The sequence below is a fragment of the Nicotiana tomentosiformis genome, chromosome 3 (assembly GCF_000390325.3).
Source record: "Nicotiana tomentosiformis chromosome 3, ASM39032v3, whole genome shotgun sequence".
In the NCBI taxonomy this organism is placed as follows: Eukaryota; Viridiplantae; Streptophyta; class Magnoliopsida; order Solanales; family Solanaceae; genus Nicotiana; species Nicotiana tomentosiformis.
This window is the reverse complement of record NC_090814.1, coordinates 139,475,425-139,491,336: the sequence shown is the minus strand read 5'-3', so window position 1 is coordinate 139,491,336 and position 15,912 is coordinate 139,475,425. Positions and strand designations below refer to the sequence as shown.

General features: G+C 35.8%; 3 protein-coding genes across 5 annotated transcripts; 1 reads left to right on the top strand and 2 right to left on the bottom strand.

Annotated features, from left to right (window-relative positions):
* The first annotated feature begins 2,033 nt into the window (after window positions 1-2,033).
* On the top strand, window positions 2,034-4,484 carry LOC104098429 (small ribosomal subunit protein eS7-like). 2 transcript variants are annotated; one of them, XM_009605157.4, is made up of 6 exons: window positions 2,034-2,209; window positions 2,705-2,789; window positions 2,872-2,945; window positions 3,030-3,153; window positions 3,805-3,987; window positions 4,186-4,484. In XM_009605157.4, exons 2-6 carry the CDS (start codon window positions 2,715-2,717, stop codon window positions 4,303-4,305), a joined length of 576 nt encoding a protein of 191 aa, XP_009603452.1. In that variant the 5' UTR covers window positions 2,034-2,209; window positions 2,705-2,714; the 3' UTR covers window positions 4,306-4,484. The 2 variants fall into 2 exon arrangements, with proteins under 2 accessions (XP_009603452.1, XP_070053824.1); XM_070197723.1 differs by having other exon boundaries at window positions 2,148-2,209; window positions 2,693-2,789.
* A 1,553-nt stretch (window positions 4,485-6,037) lies between these two features.
* On the bottom strand, window positions 6,038-10,353 carry LOC104098428 (uncharacterized). Its single transcript, XM_009605156.4, has 10 exons — window positions 10,121-10,353; window positions 9,221-9,316; window positions 8,644-8,728; window positions 8,259-8,380; window positions 7,486-7,510; window positions 7,315-7,398; window positions 7,175-7,204; window positions 6,980-7,085; window positions 6,815-6,879; window positions 6,038-6,181 (listed from the first exon to the last, which is right to left on the bottom strand). The coding sequence occupies exons 1-9, from the start codon at window positions 10,208-10,210 to the stop codon at window positions 6,816-6,818; spliced, it is 702 nt and encodes a 233-aa protein (XP_009603451.1). The 5' UTR covers window positions 10,211-10,353; the 3' UTR covers window positions 6,038-6,181; window position 6,815.
* An 878-nt stretch (window positions 10,354-11,231) lies between these two features.
* LOC104098427 (cysteine-rich receptor-like protein kinase 43) lies at window positions 11,232-15,184 on the bottom strand. Of its 2 annotated transcripts, XM_033656704.2 has the most exons (6): window positions 14,875-15,184; window positions 13,983-14,124; window positions 13,116-13,326; window positions 12,798-13,035; window positions 12,499-12,649; window positions 11,232-11,859 (listed from the first exon to the last, which is right to left on the bottom strand). In XM_033656704.2, the coding sequence occupies exons 3-6, from the start codon at window positions 13,318-13,320 to the stop codon at window positions 11,452-11,454; spliced, it is 1,002 nt and encodes a 333-aa protein (XP_033512595.1). In that variant the 5' UTR covers window positions 13,321-13,326; window positions 13,983-14,124; window positions 14,875-15,184; the 3' UTR covers window positions 11,232-11,451. The 2 variants fall into 2 exon arrangements, with proteins under 2 accessions (XP_033512595.1, XP_009603449.1); XM_009605154.4 differs by lacking the exon at window positions 13,983-14,124 and having other exon boundaries at window positions 14,875-15,181.
* Between the last annotated feature and the right edge of the window lie 728 nt (window positions 15,185-15,912).

The window sequence follows — 15,912 nt, the reverse complement described above, 5'->3', positions numbered from 1 at the left end:
ACGATTTTCTTTGTGAAAGACTTTGACTATTCTACTCAACTGTTTATCTCCAAATTTCACCACAAATGAAAACATTGTTTCCCATACGCTTCTCGTCTTCGTTATAATATTCAGAAAGTGGAGATTCGACTGCTCGTATATTGACTTTGAAAACAACTTAAACAAATACCTTTTTTTCCTTGAAAACTTAATAAATTGAGTTTGCTAACTATAAAACAAATACCAACTGAGCTTTGCATTTTTTGGCCCACTGGCTTACTAGTACGTTATAGAATCGCAAAGATCATGGCCCTATGAAATGTAGGATCCTGCGAAGTTGAGAATTCCCTATTGAGAATGCTTTTTTTCCAATTCGAGTTCAAATTTTACCAACTCAGAAGTGCAGTAAAATTCACACAGAGTTTTGGAACTTATTATTACCAATTAAGACGTTTATCCAGTCCAAGTAACTCTTTTGAGCAAAGCAGTTTACACGTTACACTTAATCGTAGAAGATACTACTTGAATAGATAAAATGAATTGGCTGATCCCGTCCGACTTAGCAAACACCAAAATTGTTCAACCCCCCCCCCCCCCCCAAAAAAAAAATTAACTGCTGTGAGTTACAGTAATATTTTACTTCAAAGGCTAAATTTTCATTGTTGCATTTCAAGTTTGAGATGCAATCAAATTTCAGATAAATCAACGGAAGTTTTAGTGTTTATGGAACTAACTTACAATTGCATTGTAGTATCCAATAATAGTAAGTTTTAAGCCTTTGAAGAAAAATTAAGGGAATCTTAGGGAAATGTCTCAAATAAGTTCTAATTTATTAATATTTAGCCATTAATTATAAACTTACCAAAACTAATCAATCACATACGAAAGTGAAAACCAAATTAAATAAGGATTTTTTCTCTCCAAGAATCACACGCAAAAATCTCCTTCCATATTTTTAAGCGTGATCAGCAACATCAGATACAAGACGAAAAAGAAATTTCATGGATGGGGTAACAAACAAGGTGATGAAATACACAAAAAAAATATATACAAGATTTAAAAAATCTAAGCAAAAGACGACCTTTTTTAATGGATATGGTTGAAATTCATTGACAACATATAGATGTCAATATACAAAATTTGAGGAAGATTGGAGGTTATTTGGACTGATTTGATATCAAAATTTGTAGTTAAAATCGAGTTCAAAAATTTTTCTGCGACGCATGTATCTCACACATAGATATATATATGATACACATTTGATACAAATATGATACATACATGATATATAAATGATACACAGTGTGATACGCATATTATCTTTTTCCATGTTCATCTTCAACTTTGAATTTTCAATTCAAACCACCTCAAAATTCTACAAAATCATCCCAAAACTGAAATTTAAACTTCTTAAGATGTATCAAATATATTCCAACAACATCTATTCAAAAGAAAACAAAAAATTAAATATTTTTTGATTACAAATAGCTAATTGGTTAATATTAATAATATTTTATAAATTAACTAATTTTTCTATAAACTTTCTTATGTGCCGACGTAACAGGTAATTTTCCCAAAATTAATTGAGTCAGTTGATCGTTAATACTTTCCTCACATGAGATGGGCTATGATACTCACACGTTTGGGACTTACCTTGTTTGTGTAGAAAAAGTATCTTCTGGCCATTAGCACTATTTTTGAAAAATAGTCAGTGCCATGGGGTGTTAAATAGAGCTTTACACATTTGATCGATCGATCAAAAATAATTACAGCCACTAGTCAAATATACAAAAATAAATATATACTATTTTGTCTAAAGAAATTATATTATACATTAATATTCAAAAAATATAAAATTTTCAACTATTATTTTGAGTGACGGATGTACTGTAAATTTCAGGAGTGAAACTCTATAACAGTGGCTATTTTTCAATTATAGGGGCTAAAAAGTATCTATTTATGAATTTTACCCCTTGTTTGTCCAATAACGTGGGCTAGGCATCAATATTGGGCCTTAGAGATGTACACAACACGGGCTAAATTTTTATTCTGTTAACTCGAGTTTCAGCCCACAGAATCCGAACCGCACAGCGCTCCTTGTCTCATCCTGGCCGTTGATTATTCTTTATAAGTAATTTAACACTTCCAGCAATTAGGGTTTTTATCTTCTGTCAGAGCAAGTGATTCCGGCACACTCACAGATCTGTCCGCCGTTGCCGAACACTCAGAGGTACTCTTCACTCTCTTCCATTGCCTCTTCAATACTCACTTCCCCTCAAATCTACGCCAAATTTCCATTTGTTTAAGCAATTTATTATCTCTACCTTACTAGTAAGAAAATATGCGTAAAACAGAATTGTAATACCTGACAATTGGCAGAAATAGACGTTTTCTGCTGCATTTTACCTATTTGATTAGAAATGCATGAATTATTTCAAGTTTGTTATCTTAATCTTTCTGAATTACTACTCCATATAATATGAACAAAGAAAAAAATGACGAATGCTCATACTTCTGAACAATAGTTAATTAAGCTGGGAATTAGCTGTATATCTCAATGCCTGATTGATTGAAAGTCGTTCCTATATTGTATAATCAGGATATAGCCTAAGAATCTTCAGGAGAAAATGTTACATTTTTTGATTTTTTATTTCCTAGTCGATAAGTTTCTACAGATTATTTATAGTGGTTTTAGGGTTTATAGCTGAATCAGTTGATTGATTAGATCTGTGAAGATGTACACGTCAAGGCAAAAGATTCACAAAGACAAAGATGCTGAACCTTCTGAATTTGAGGAGTCCGTTGCACAGGTTTTGTGTTGTTCTTTGTTGAATCCGACTTTTGATTATTTTGTGTTTGTGGAATGACGATATAAATTTTGTTGTTGAACAGGCTTTGTTTGACTTGGAAAACACCAACCAAGAGCTGAAAAGTGAATTGAAGGATCTATACATCAATTCAGCAGCGTAAGAGTGGTGTAACAGAATTTTTGTTAGTAAATATATATTGAATTGTTCTGTGGTACTTAATTTATTTTGCTGTTGCTGCAGTCAAATTGATGTATCAGGAAATAGGAAAGCTGTTGTCATTCACGTGCCATATAGACTGAGAAAAGCTTTCCGCAAGGTCCATGTCCGTCTTGTTAGGGAGCTGGAGAAGAAATTCAGTGGAAAGGTAACCATCAGCCATTTTTTTCCTGCTGTCACTGGCTTTGTATATGTTTTCAAGTTTGTACCTGGAAATCTGTTCGTTAGAATTGAGCCACATTTTGTTATTGTATTTAAGATTATTGACAATATGGTGATGCAATTAAAACATTTCCGTAATTCCAATGATGAATTACCTTATTAAAAAATCCAATGATGAGTCTTAAAAGATATTGCATACTTTGCTCACTGGACTCCACCAATATATCTCCTGTATGATTGGGCAAAAGATTATACTCCACTCTTATTTATTTGTTCTCTTTGCACGATTCTCACCCTAATGCCACTCTGAAGAATGGAAATTCTTCTAGTTATTTAATTTTTGCATGCATCCATTTCTTGTGGCGAACTCTATAGTAATTATTTATTCATAGTGTTGGAATTTTTGTACATTTTAGGCTAACGATGAATTAACTGATGTAACTTAATTCTGAAATGATACTCCTGTGTGCTTTATTTAATGGATACCAGTTTGCTTGCGATGTCAGACATGACTTACATGTTCAGTATTGAGTTGTCCTATATTCTTTTGATCATTATTTGATTTCTAAATATTCATGCAAGAATCAACCAGGAGAATATGATTTTTTAGCATTTCCTGACATTCACTTTCTTGTAGGATGTAATCTTCATTGCCACCAGGAGGATAGTGAGGCCCCCTAAGAGAGGCTCTGCTGCCCAGAGGCCCCGCAGCAGGACTCTTACTTCTGTTCACGATGCTATATTGGAGGACTTGGTTGTACCAGCTGAGATTGTTGGGAAGCGAACTAGATATCGCATTGATGGATCCAAGATAATGAAGGTATGACTCTTGAAATTAAATAGTCGTATCATGTTGCTTAACTATTTGTTTCTAAATTACATCGACTCCGGGGTTATTTTAACAGTAAAGAAAAACATAATTTCAATCTGAAGGAAGCTTCTGAAACATGTTTTAGTTTTATTTATATTTGTCAACTTTTCTCAGTTCTTCATCATTGTGCATGTTTGTGCTGGACAGGTCTTCTTGGATCCCAAGGAGCGCAACAACACCGAGTACAAGCTGGAGACCTTTTCTGCAGTTTACAGGAAGCTTTCGGGCAAAGATGTTGTTTTCGAGTACCCCATCACGGAGGCTTAAAACATAAAAAATAGTGGTCTTGATCTCTTTGATGCAGAACTATAAATTAGTGGCTACTTTATAAAATTTTGGCATTTAAATTTTGTTTGGAAGGCAGAGGACAGTGTTAAAACTGTTTTTGAGTTTCTGTGGAATTTTGTTCCAATCTTCTAGAAAGATAATTCAACTTGTTTTATAAATCTTTTGCCATGTTTCCATCATTCTATGCCGAACCTAGGTGTTATTATCTTTAGAACTCGTTGATTGTCCACGTATTGTGTTGCTATCTCCTGTAGGTTTTTTCTTGAGCGTGGGTTTGGTAATCTGAGGTGTATAATTAGAGTAGAAGTACTCGCAATATGGCAAGGTGTATGATAAGTGTACTGATTTATTTGCTGCAGTAAGTTGTGATTGTTACATTAACTCTATAGTAACATAAAATCGTCTTCCTATCCTGCAGTTCCCTAATTTAGTACTCAACCAAGTTAAAATAATTTACTCTAGCTTTTTAGTGACGTTTTTCTATAATATTTTTGGAAGTCGTGAAATAATTGTTAATTGATTTTTTATTCTAATTTTCCTACACTATAGTTTCATAGAAACGTTCTATTTTACCTGAAAAAAGAAATTTTCCTTATGTTTGGTTGGCTACGATGGCTGATAGGAATTAGGTTATATAGTGTACTGAAGGTGGGTTGCTATGATGGTAAGTTGCTATGATGGTAAGCACCCTCCACTTCCAACCAAGAGGTTGTGAGTTCGAGTCACCCTAAGAGCAAATTGAAGAGTTTTTGGAACCCTAAGAGCAAAGTGAAGAGTTTTTGGAGGGAACAGCCTCTCTACCCCAGGGTAGGGGTAAGGTTTGCGTACACACTATCTTCCCCAGACTTCACTAGTGGAATTATATTGGGTTGTTGTTCTTGTTGTAGTGTACCGAAGCTTTTGTTGACTCCTGTCGTTCAACATATTTTTAAAATTTGTTTAGAAGATTAATAATCTTGCTCGTTTACATGTACAGGGTAAGGTTTGCGTACACACTATCTTCCCCAGACTTCACTAGTGGAATTATATTGGGTTGTTGTTCTTGTTGTAGTGTACCGAAGCTTTTGTTGACTCCTGTCGTTCAACATATTTTTAAAATTTGTTTAGAAGATTAATAATCTTGCTCGTTTACATGTACTAATTGCTAATATGCTTGTAATACTTGGTAATCACTTTCATTTGTTGCTAATTTTACTTCATACTTAGTAAACATTTTCATTGTTGCTAAGTTTACTACGATATAGTTGAAAGAACTTATAGGACTCCTGTGTGAATGAGACATTAAAAATTATTTCTTAATGTTTATGTTGACCTTCATTTTTCTCCTATTATCAAAAGGTTATAAAGTTATTTTTGTAAAGTACTAATAGAACTACTACTCACGATTTTTCTCTTATTTATCAAGTAGTTTTCCGCCTTTCTTCAGTTTAGATAGGTTAAAGTATTACGGGCTATATTTGTGGTTATATGCATGTATTTATGCCTGCGCCTGAGTGTAAATACATGTATTGACAGAAATATAAATAAAGATAAAATTGAAGGTACCGATTTGACATAATTGTATTGTGACTCCAACAAAAATATCCAAAATTAGAAAGCTACTAGTTCCGTGAAGAAACTATGTTAAACTGATATGTACAACAGTATAATGTTAAAGACAAATCGAATGAAGCTATGACTGATGCCTAATGAGGAAATGTACGATGCATCCTTTTGGTATATGAATATGAGATATATAGAAATATTGGTCTAATTCTCGAATTCTCCTCCTGCAGCATCCGTATATGTTTGTAATTGTAAGTGCTGCAGTAATCCAACTTCTCATCCAAGAAGAGGCTGGTTCAATTCGAACTACCTGCATTATTATTTATCAATAGATTCCCATCAGTTGGCTCTAATTTAAACTTTACAATGCCTCACTCTGTCGCTTAGGACACTTAAAATGAAGGCCTATTCATCAATAAGAGAAAGAAACCACAACAAGCACATAACAATATTCTGATGATTCCACAGCAATTTCAGCAGTACTTAAGTCAAAAGAGTACGGGACCAGCAAGCAAATGATTCAGAACCGATTCTTGTTTTTATTTCTATCGGTTATGTGCCAGAAATAAAATACAATAGAATTAGAAGAGAACCATCTCCAGAAAGAGCGATAGATTGGTAAATGTGTTCCTTTGTATCTTCATTTTAAGATCGATCTCCGTAAGTCTGAACTCTTTGTACCTTGGAAGAACTAATAGCTTATGATGGTGACTGGCTATAGAATAAAAACCACATTGCCCATTCCCAAACCACCCTGCCCAAGACGCGCATGCACATAGGAGTGAGTAGAAACACATGTATTGAAATTAGAATCCAAGGATAGTCCAGTAAACAACTTCTGTATACATGTAAGATTCTTCACTCAATGAGAAGATGATGATGAAACATAGGATTTAACTAAAACATAAGGACTTATAATGAATGGTCTAATTAGCAGGCGTACCTCAAGACAAGATCACTAAACCAAGATATGTGGCTCCACAGAGAAACAAGAAAGAAATGAGTCCCCTGCAAGTGACATTCCCTTGAGCAAAAGAACTACTAGGAGTATTATTTAAGGAAGTCAGATATCTGGTTTGCTGCTTTTTTAAGTTATAGGTGAGCTCACCAGATGACCCCCCAGCCAACACCAGTACAAGGACAGGGACACACTTCAGCAAACTTCTCAGCATCACTGTGGTGTACTCTTCGTGATATCAGATCATCGTAGATATCTGTATAAATTTAAAACATGTCCAGGCATCAATATGCTAAGGTAGAATTTTATCAAATAAACAAGGGTATGAAACAGTTGCAGGCCTACCATACACAGAAAATAAGCTGTTCATTACACCTGCATTTCAGTAACGCTTTGATGAGCAAAAAAGAGTTTACACATTGGAAAAAGAGTTCAATGGTGCACGAAATTTTGCTTAGTTACTAGGCAAAGGGATTGAAAGTTACCAATGAACAGAATGATGTACCGCAGAATTTTAATCTTTGTTGTTTCTTGCAGAATCCATACAACACCAAGGAAGATAATAAATCCTGATGGTTTGAGGTTCAAATATCAGCTTGGACTAATTTTCATGGTATCACAATATTAGAAAAACCTTGTTGGCTGAATGATCTTACCAATACAAAGGCCCCGGAGTGTCCACTGCAGAAAAGAGACATGACATGATCAGTAAGAAAAGTGCACCAACTTCATCGCAGAACCATGCATATTAAGACCATTATCATTTAAAAGATACAACATCAACTAGCACAATGTCTCAGTCCTATACAACAACAACAATAAATCCAGTGTAATCCCACAAGTGGGGTCTGGGGAGGGTGGTGTGTACGAGACCTTATCCCTACCTTCAAGAAGGAAAAGAGGTTGTTTCCGGAAGACACTCGGCTTAGAATAGGTAAAGGGAAGGGCAACAACAACAAGCATACCAATTAGAAAACGAAGCAAAAATACAAAACTAAATACACTAGGTACTGCAATCAGAAAGCCGACATGAAAGCAATAACAAGTAATCACAGAAGTCAAGGGATACTAGAATACACAAATAACACTAAATCATCGTACGAAAGCTACTGTTACCGTCAAGGACAACGCTCGGCTACCTGCCCTAACCATCTACCTTAATTTCAACTTCCACACCTTCCTATTCATGGTCATGTCAATGTCTCAGTCCTATAACAAAGCAAAAATCTTTGCAAAGAAGACGCCGAGATAGTATTAAAAGTTATTTCAGAACACCTGCTACTTTGCGATTAGTTATACACCAAGTTTATCAAATATATCATTCCATTAGGATGCTTTGTCACTAATCACATATGTAATTCCATTTAGGCTAGGCGATCATAGATAGGATGAATTTGAGATGCTCTAAGGGAATTAATTGATCACTCACATTTTTAGCCACAAAAAGAACAACAATTAGAGTGACCACTAAACATCCTGCTGCAATTCTTGCTGTAAGGAGCTTGGTGGATGCGAGCACTAAAACCATTCCCCAAAATGCTGAACCAAGATCTATAGAGGAAAAAATACAACTGATAACCAAACAAGAGTATCATATGTTATTAACATCAGCCAATGACAGAAAGAAATCATTATGGGCATTTTACAGTAGTTTGCAATATTATTTTGAGATAAGAAAGTATCGAAAATTACTCTGTTAGTTCTAAGATCGTCTATACATCTAATCAACCAAAACAGAACTAAATCAATAAGTTCATAATTCATTTTAATAAGAACATAAAATGTAAGTGACCACGGAAGTGATAGAAATATACATCCAGCTGGCAAGATGAACCAATATACGCCACCACGTGTTTGGGTAGTACCACCTTCGTCAGCATGAACCTGTATCCCCTCAACCTGCAGATGGATACAACCTTCAGAAAATCAGCTAAAATAGGAAGAGCAGACCCATCTGTGTCATAAGGCTGAAGATAGGACTATTTGCTAGTAATTGGTTTGTATAAAGAAATATATGCCAATGTCATAGCTAATAAAGCAGTTGGCAGTGAGAAAGTTCCCCAATTTACAAAGACATATGTAGGGTATAAGGAATTTGAAGCAAGCATTGAAGACGGATATGTTCAGGATTGTCTTTTTCTCTCTAATGCTATGAAGCATGATAATGATAATACTGGACTATAATAGTATATTTGCTAACAACAACCAAGCACTGGAATACTTCTCGAGCATTTTATCTGATAGATATGTTCTGCTCACCCCGGGATGGTGCAACTCCTGAAGTATCTCGGTGGTGCAGTAAGTATCATATTCTATTACAAAATGAAACTCTACAAGTACATGTCATAATCAGCTTTCGACAAATTAAGAGAATGAGAGAGGACTATTTACATGGCCGCAAGTAAGTTTGCACGCTATAGCATGACTAGCTTCATGAATAAACACGGTAACAAGCTTGAAAGGTAGTAGTAGCACTGTCCTCCAAAGCTGCAAGAAACAAACAACAGAATGGTCACAGATAGAGCACTAAGTCACAGCAGTCAACAGCTTAAATTTCCAAAAAGTAGAAGACAAGTAAACTAGACCAGTTGATAATTTACCATAACTACAACATTGAGACACCATGGACAGTTTAAAAGTTGGTGACAATCAAATCAATCCATTGTTATGGATCCAAATCGGAAAAAGGAATGATCCGTCGGGGGCAGGATTGCTCTCTGATAATGGATCATATTGTACCAATATATATATATATATATCACCCTTAGCTAAATTCTTGGCTTCACCATTGTTGGGCACTCAATTAATCCTTGATTAGTTCTTTTACACTTAGTTTTACTTGTTTAAAGCATCAACTCCTAGCTGGTCTCCCCCCCCCCAATTTCATCCCATGGAAGGAGGAAATAACACATCAGTGGACTTCCTGAGGTTCAAATTTATGAGAGACAATAAGGTAAATGGTACGTACTGCATAAGAATGTGCAGATGAAAAGAGGCTAAACACAATTCACTTCTTAAGAAAAACTATAGTTCAAGTGGTATACTCAATATGCTCTTTGGTTGGGGGATTGTGGAGAAAATTCTACAATAAGCAACAAATAAAGGGGAAAACAGAGCACCCATAAAGAGGGAAAGGATCAAGCCTAGCGACGCACATAACATTTCCACAATTGAGATCCATTATTAAGATATCCAAGAAAATATTCCTTATCATAAAGATAGCACTTTTCCTTGAATATGTGAGAGTATGAATGTGATAGAAAAGAAAAATGGAGAAGCAAAGGGAAGTACAGCAAGAATGACAACGGAGCAAACGCCGAGAGTGGCGAGAAAAACGACTTGTTCATGCTTGCAACAATGCTTCAGCTCCCAATTTGGCATGCCTTTAGAAAGAGTCTTGTTTCAAACTGGTATTTGCAGGGGCAAAGGGATCAAGTATCTTCTTTTCTCAAGTGGGTGTGAGTGAGCGACTTTTAAAAGTGGCTTTATTCCCTTTCCCCAGCATAAAAAGCAAAGCAAAATGGAGAAAGATGATGAGCAGCAGTTGGTGAACTTTTACATAAAAAATTAGTGGCTTTCCTTTATATTTTTTTAGAGGGTATTGAGAAAGAGTATAAAAAATGAGATGGCTGATAATGAATGGTAGAATCAAAAATCAGAATAGGGTGTGTTAGTTTATTCTGAGTCAGTAGTCGGTGGCTATAACTGCGGCGTGGGTTCTTGTGTATTTTCTGAAACCCATGCCACATGCACCCAATCTCACACTTCCTTTCTACTTCCTACACTCCAATTAAGTGTAACAAATACTGACATAAGTCGTCTACGTTTATTCAATCGTGTCTTGGGAGAAAACATGTTGACTCGAGCTTCAAGTTCCTCGGATCTTGGTTTTGGCTCTTACTAAATTCACAACTCCACTCTATAAAAACTCACATGTTAGCTCGGAGAAAATAAGTGTAGGTCATTAGCAACATTCAAATATTTGTTCTTGTCATGAAGTGGACGAAAACATGGGAAAGGACACCCTTTTGAGAAACTTCTGTAGTGCTAAATAAAAACGTTTGACTTGTTATCTTAACAAATAGTACCTCGTGTCCATATTATTTACTTTTTAAAATGTTGCACACCCTTAATATTTCACTAATTAAAACCGTAAGAATAAATTTGTTCAATTTGCCAAAATGCTTAGCATTTAAAACTGGAGGGAATAATAATTTGTTAAGCTTAGTACCGTAAAGTTATGCGCTTCTGTTATGGTCCTTTATATTTACACAATAAGCTTAGAAATAGGACCATATTTTAGTGCGTCTTCCTATAACAGATTGCACATGAATATAGTCCAAGAAGATGAGAAAGACATATTTGACATATATTAAACACGTGGGCACACGCACACACAAAGTGAACTGATAAATGAGGTAAATAACAAAATATACACGGAAAATAACGAACTCACTACAAATTTACAATACAAATGAGGCAGGGGTTTTGTTCAAACTCTGTATTTGTATTAAGATATTCCATGAATATGTACAAATTATTAATTTAGAACTCATTAGCTTAAAAGAATTATAATCCAGAACCCATAAGACTCAAATCCTAGCTCCGTCTTTGAAATGAGGTCATCTACCTTCGTCCATAGAAGAATATGAGATAGAATTTCTAGAATAATCCTCAACAAAACTATTGCCTCCAAAAACCTTAGTAGAACAAGTAGCATTTGTCGCACCAGTTAAAGTACTGCTGGCATTAGTAGTAGTAGTAGTAGTATTTTTTGTCAAGGCACTAGAACTATCAGTTGTCCATCTGCTTACACGGCCTTGTGTTGCCGGTTTACCAGGTCTTGGTAAAGTAAATGAATCACTTGAAAGCGTGAGATTAACAGAGTTCATATCGGGCCTATCTGAAACAGTAGATTGACAGCACAGTAATCCTAACTGAATACACATTGCTGCTTCATCAGCATCATAGTTTTCAAGGCTAGAATCAACAAGCTCCAAGGTCCTCCGTTCTTGAAATAGTTCCCAGGCCTGTAAAAAGAGAGAGGATATATTTATTTCTACATCCTCAAATTACTCTAGAGGAGAGTGGATGGTTAAATATCAAAAGTTGTTCTAGATCTTTTCCTTCTTCAGGAATGAAAATGGAAGGTTATGTTGCTGTCACTGCCAGTCACTTTTTCCTGCTAATGTGCAGCAGAGAATAACAACTGACTGGTTGTCTCAACTATGCTCTAAGATGTAATACTACTTTCAAGAAATGCCCATGACAGCAAGTTCTTATTTTGATATAAAATTTGAATATCTGATTTCCAGGCCAAGCCCTCTTAGGGGTCATTTAGTCGGGGATTAGATGGGATATCCCGGTATAAATTTTGGGATTAAATTTATCCCATGTTTGGTCGGAGGTATTAACTAAAACCAGTATTATTTTTAAACCAAAAACTTGGTGTAACTTATCCCATATAAAAGATGGGATAAGTTATCCAGGTTATATTCCTGAGACTAATCATGGGATATCCTGGTTTTGAACCAAACGATCCCTTAGTATTTAGTGATATTCAAGTATGAAATTAAACTCAAAACTCATGAAAGCAATGCAAATCATACACATGTTCAATCACATAAACAAAAAACTTATACATTGAAGTTTTTGGGACTGGAACTTACATAGATTAAGAGGTCTGCCTTTTGTGAATCAAGCCGCCGATCACTGTTCTTCCTTCCACTTACAATCTCCAATAGCAAAACGCCAAAGCTAAACACATCTGCCTTCACGGACAAATAACCATGCAATGCATACTCCGGAGCCATATAACCACTGCATTCAGCAGAAGCAGCTCAGATGACAATTAGTTTAAGGGAGAGCCTGCACTGAAAAAAAGGGGAGGAAAATGGGAGCAGAGGAACCCCTTTTTTTTTTCACTTGGTGATTCAAAAAAAATACAAGGAAAGGAAATAACACTCACTATGTACCAGAGATTTTAAATGTATTTACATGAGTGCCGTCCTCTGGAAACAGCCTCGCCAGACCAAAGTCTGAGATCTTTGGATTTAATTGCTCGTCCAGCAATATATTACTGGCCTTAATGTCCCTGTGTATGATTCTTACAGGGGCTTCTTCATGCAAATAGAGAAGACCTCTTGCGATACCAGTAACTATTTGTAATCTCTTCGTCCAATCCAAAGATGGAGACTTCTCCTTAGCTGAAAAATCGCACTTTATTAGTTTTTCCCGAGCCTGATGGTATTCAAGAAATTCTTGGCATCATGAGTGTTTATTTTACCAAAGAGGAAGCAGTCAAGGCTTTTATTTGGCAGATACTCATACACAAGCATCTTTGCAGGTCCTTCCACGCAACAACCGAACAAAATAACCAGATTTTTGTGCTGAATTTTCAATAATAATTTCACCTCATTTGTGAATTCTTTTATTCCCTGTCTTGAATCTACGGATAACTTCTTTACAGCAACTTCCTGACCATTTGGCATCAGTCCCTGTGAAGAAAAGTAATAAAAAGATAAAATCAAGATAGACTTCGCATCTCCCTCATTGAACTATACAACTATAGTAACCATATGAAGTTCATTAGGGCAGCTGAATTAATTATTGACTGGAGTCTCGGAATTTTGAAATATTTAGTTTTCATTTGGACTGATTAGATTAGAATGTTTCTGATGTATGAAAACTTGTTACTGATTAGTGAATACTATTTTACAGGTTCGGTTCCTAAGCAACAGGAGTCCGTGATGGTACTACATGGAAAATTAGCAGTTCAAGGACCTACGCACTATAAAGCAACAACAACAACAACAACAACAACAACCCAGTATAATCCCACGAGTGGGGTCTGGGGAGGGTAGTGTGTACGCAGACCTTACCCCTACCATGAGGTAGAGAGGCTGTTTCCAATAGAAACTCGGCATCCTTCCCTCCAAGAACTCCCCACCTTGCTATTGGGGTGACTCGAACTCACAACCTCTTGGTTGGAAGTGGAGGTTGCTTGCCATCAGAGCAACTCCTCTTGTCACTATAAAGCAACATCAGCAATATTCTATTCGACAGCCTATGCCCAACTCAACACCACATGACTTGCCTCTTGACCTTCTCTCTCCCGTCCAAGAATTTATCATCAGTACAAAGAACAAATTACCCTTTACAATCATGGTTACTGTTTCATCACCACAACCACCATGTTTCATCTCATGTCCATCATTTGCCAAGATTGTCACCACTTCTATACCTTATATCAATTCATCCACATTCAACCAATCAACACAACAATCCACCCAATTCTGTAAATAGAAGTCAAGATTAGCTTTTGACAAGCTTGTTGCCATTAGCAGCATTATTAATGAAACATCACATGAATAATAGTTTATTGCTGAATAGCTATGTAGGCATGTAAATCATTACACTACCTAGGAATTCCCAACAGTGAATGTTAGGCTTGGGGTAGCAAAGATAATCCTTTGCACTACTCATATAGATAAGATAAAAAGCCCAAAGATAGCGTGTCACAATTATCTTAGCTGCGCAACAGTAAATACTACATGTACAAACAGCAATTTGACTTGTTCCGTTGATTGTATGAGCACTCACCTAAAAGCTTAAGATGTTCAAAAGGTGTACATATGTATTTATTTTAACTGTGTATTAACAGGCATACTCACGTGCAAATGTGATTTATGTGGAAATATTTATGAGACTTGATCTAAGTATATTTGCATGTTCTATACCATGTTAAATTATGAGACCACCTAATCAAAAAGTTTAAGCTCTTACATAGGGACACATTTATTTATTTAATCATCTCCCCAACAGGACGGCTTCCAAGTGGATCTCCTATCTTAGAAAGACATTAATGCGAAATGTAACAACAATGCAATGAAACAACCACAATTGGTCCCGCAATTGTAGGTAAATTTTTATAGTACCTAATTCGGCTCTTCGTATTTCAATAAAACAATAGAATTTTAGTGTTTGTGCGAAGAAATGAACCGTGGTTAACTATAGAACAAAAACAAAAAATCGAGGAAACGCACCTTATAAACAGGTCCAAAGCCTCCGTGACCAAGCTGATTAAGGTCGGAGAAGAAGTTAGTAGCAATTTGCAAAGTGCGGAGCTCAAAAAACAAGTCATCTTCCGTGTCATCGGCTTCGTCTCCGACACCTGCGCCGCCGCTTTTCCGTCGTTTCTCTAAACAACTGCACAAACTGGAGAGGAATCCCATAGAAAGTAGAAACATCAAGGAAGGAAGCATCCAGAAAAGTTAAAAGCACTTTTTTCCAAGTTCGTTAGGTACTAAATACGGAGTAATTAAGACTACGTGTTGAATTAATATAAAGGTCACCAGCTCACGGGCGAAGCTACCCTTTGTCAAGGGTGGTCAATTCCGGAAAATTATATTGTATACATACAATATCATGCTTTTGAGCTTCTCCAATACTGCAGATTGATAGTGATCGTGTTGACCATTGACTAGTAGCCGGCCTCGCCTCGGCCTGCGCTTTTATATTTTTTTACGACAAGACTCTTTCGCTTGATGTACGAATGAATACGGAAAGACCAAAGGAAAGAAATTTTTCCAATGAGATTCTTATACTGTAAAGTCGTATTACGTATATAGGAGACATTTTATATACTCGCTCCGTTCCATTCAATTTATGTGAATATATTTGATTAAGTACGAAATTTATAAAAATAAAAAAAAAATTAGAATTTGTGATCCTAAATAATTCAAAAAAGGATCTAGAGTATTTATGTTGTTATAAAAGTTTTCATTAAAGGTAGAATTGTAAGTTTAAGCAAAACTATTTCCTAATTTAGAAAGAGGTCATTCTTTTTTTAACAGACCAAAAAATAAATAGATTCACATAAACCAGAACGGAGGTAGTACTTTTTTTTTCCAATTGTTTCTTTTCATTTTTTTTTATTTTTTTTCAGAAACCATTCACCTAGTGAGACGATTGGTGGAGCAGTATAGGAAGAGGAAAAGGGACTTACACGTGATGTTCATTGACCTTGAGAATGCTTACGAAAAAGTCCCGAGGAATGTGCTATGGAGATGTTTGGAGGTTAG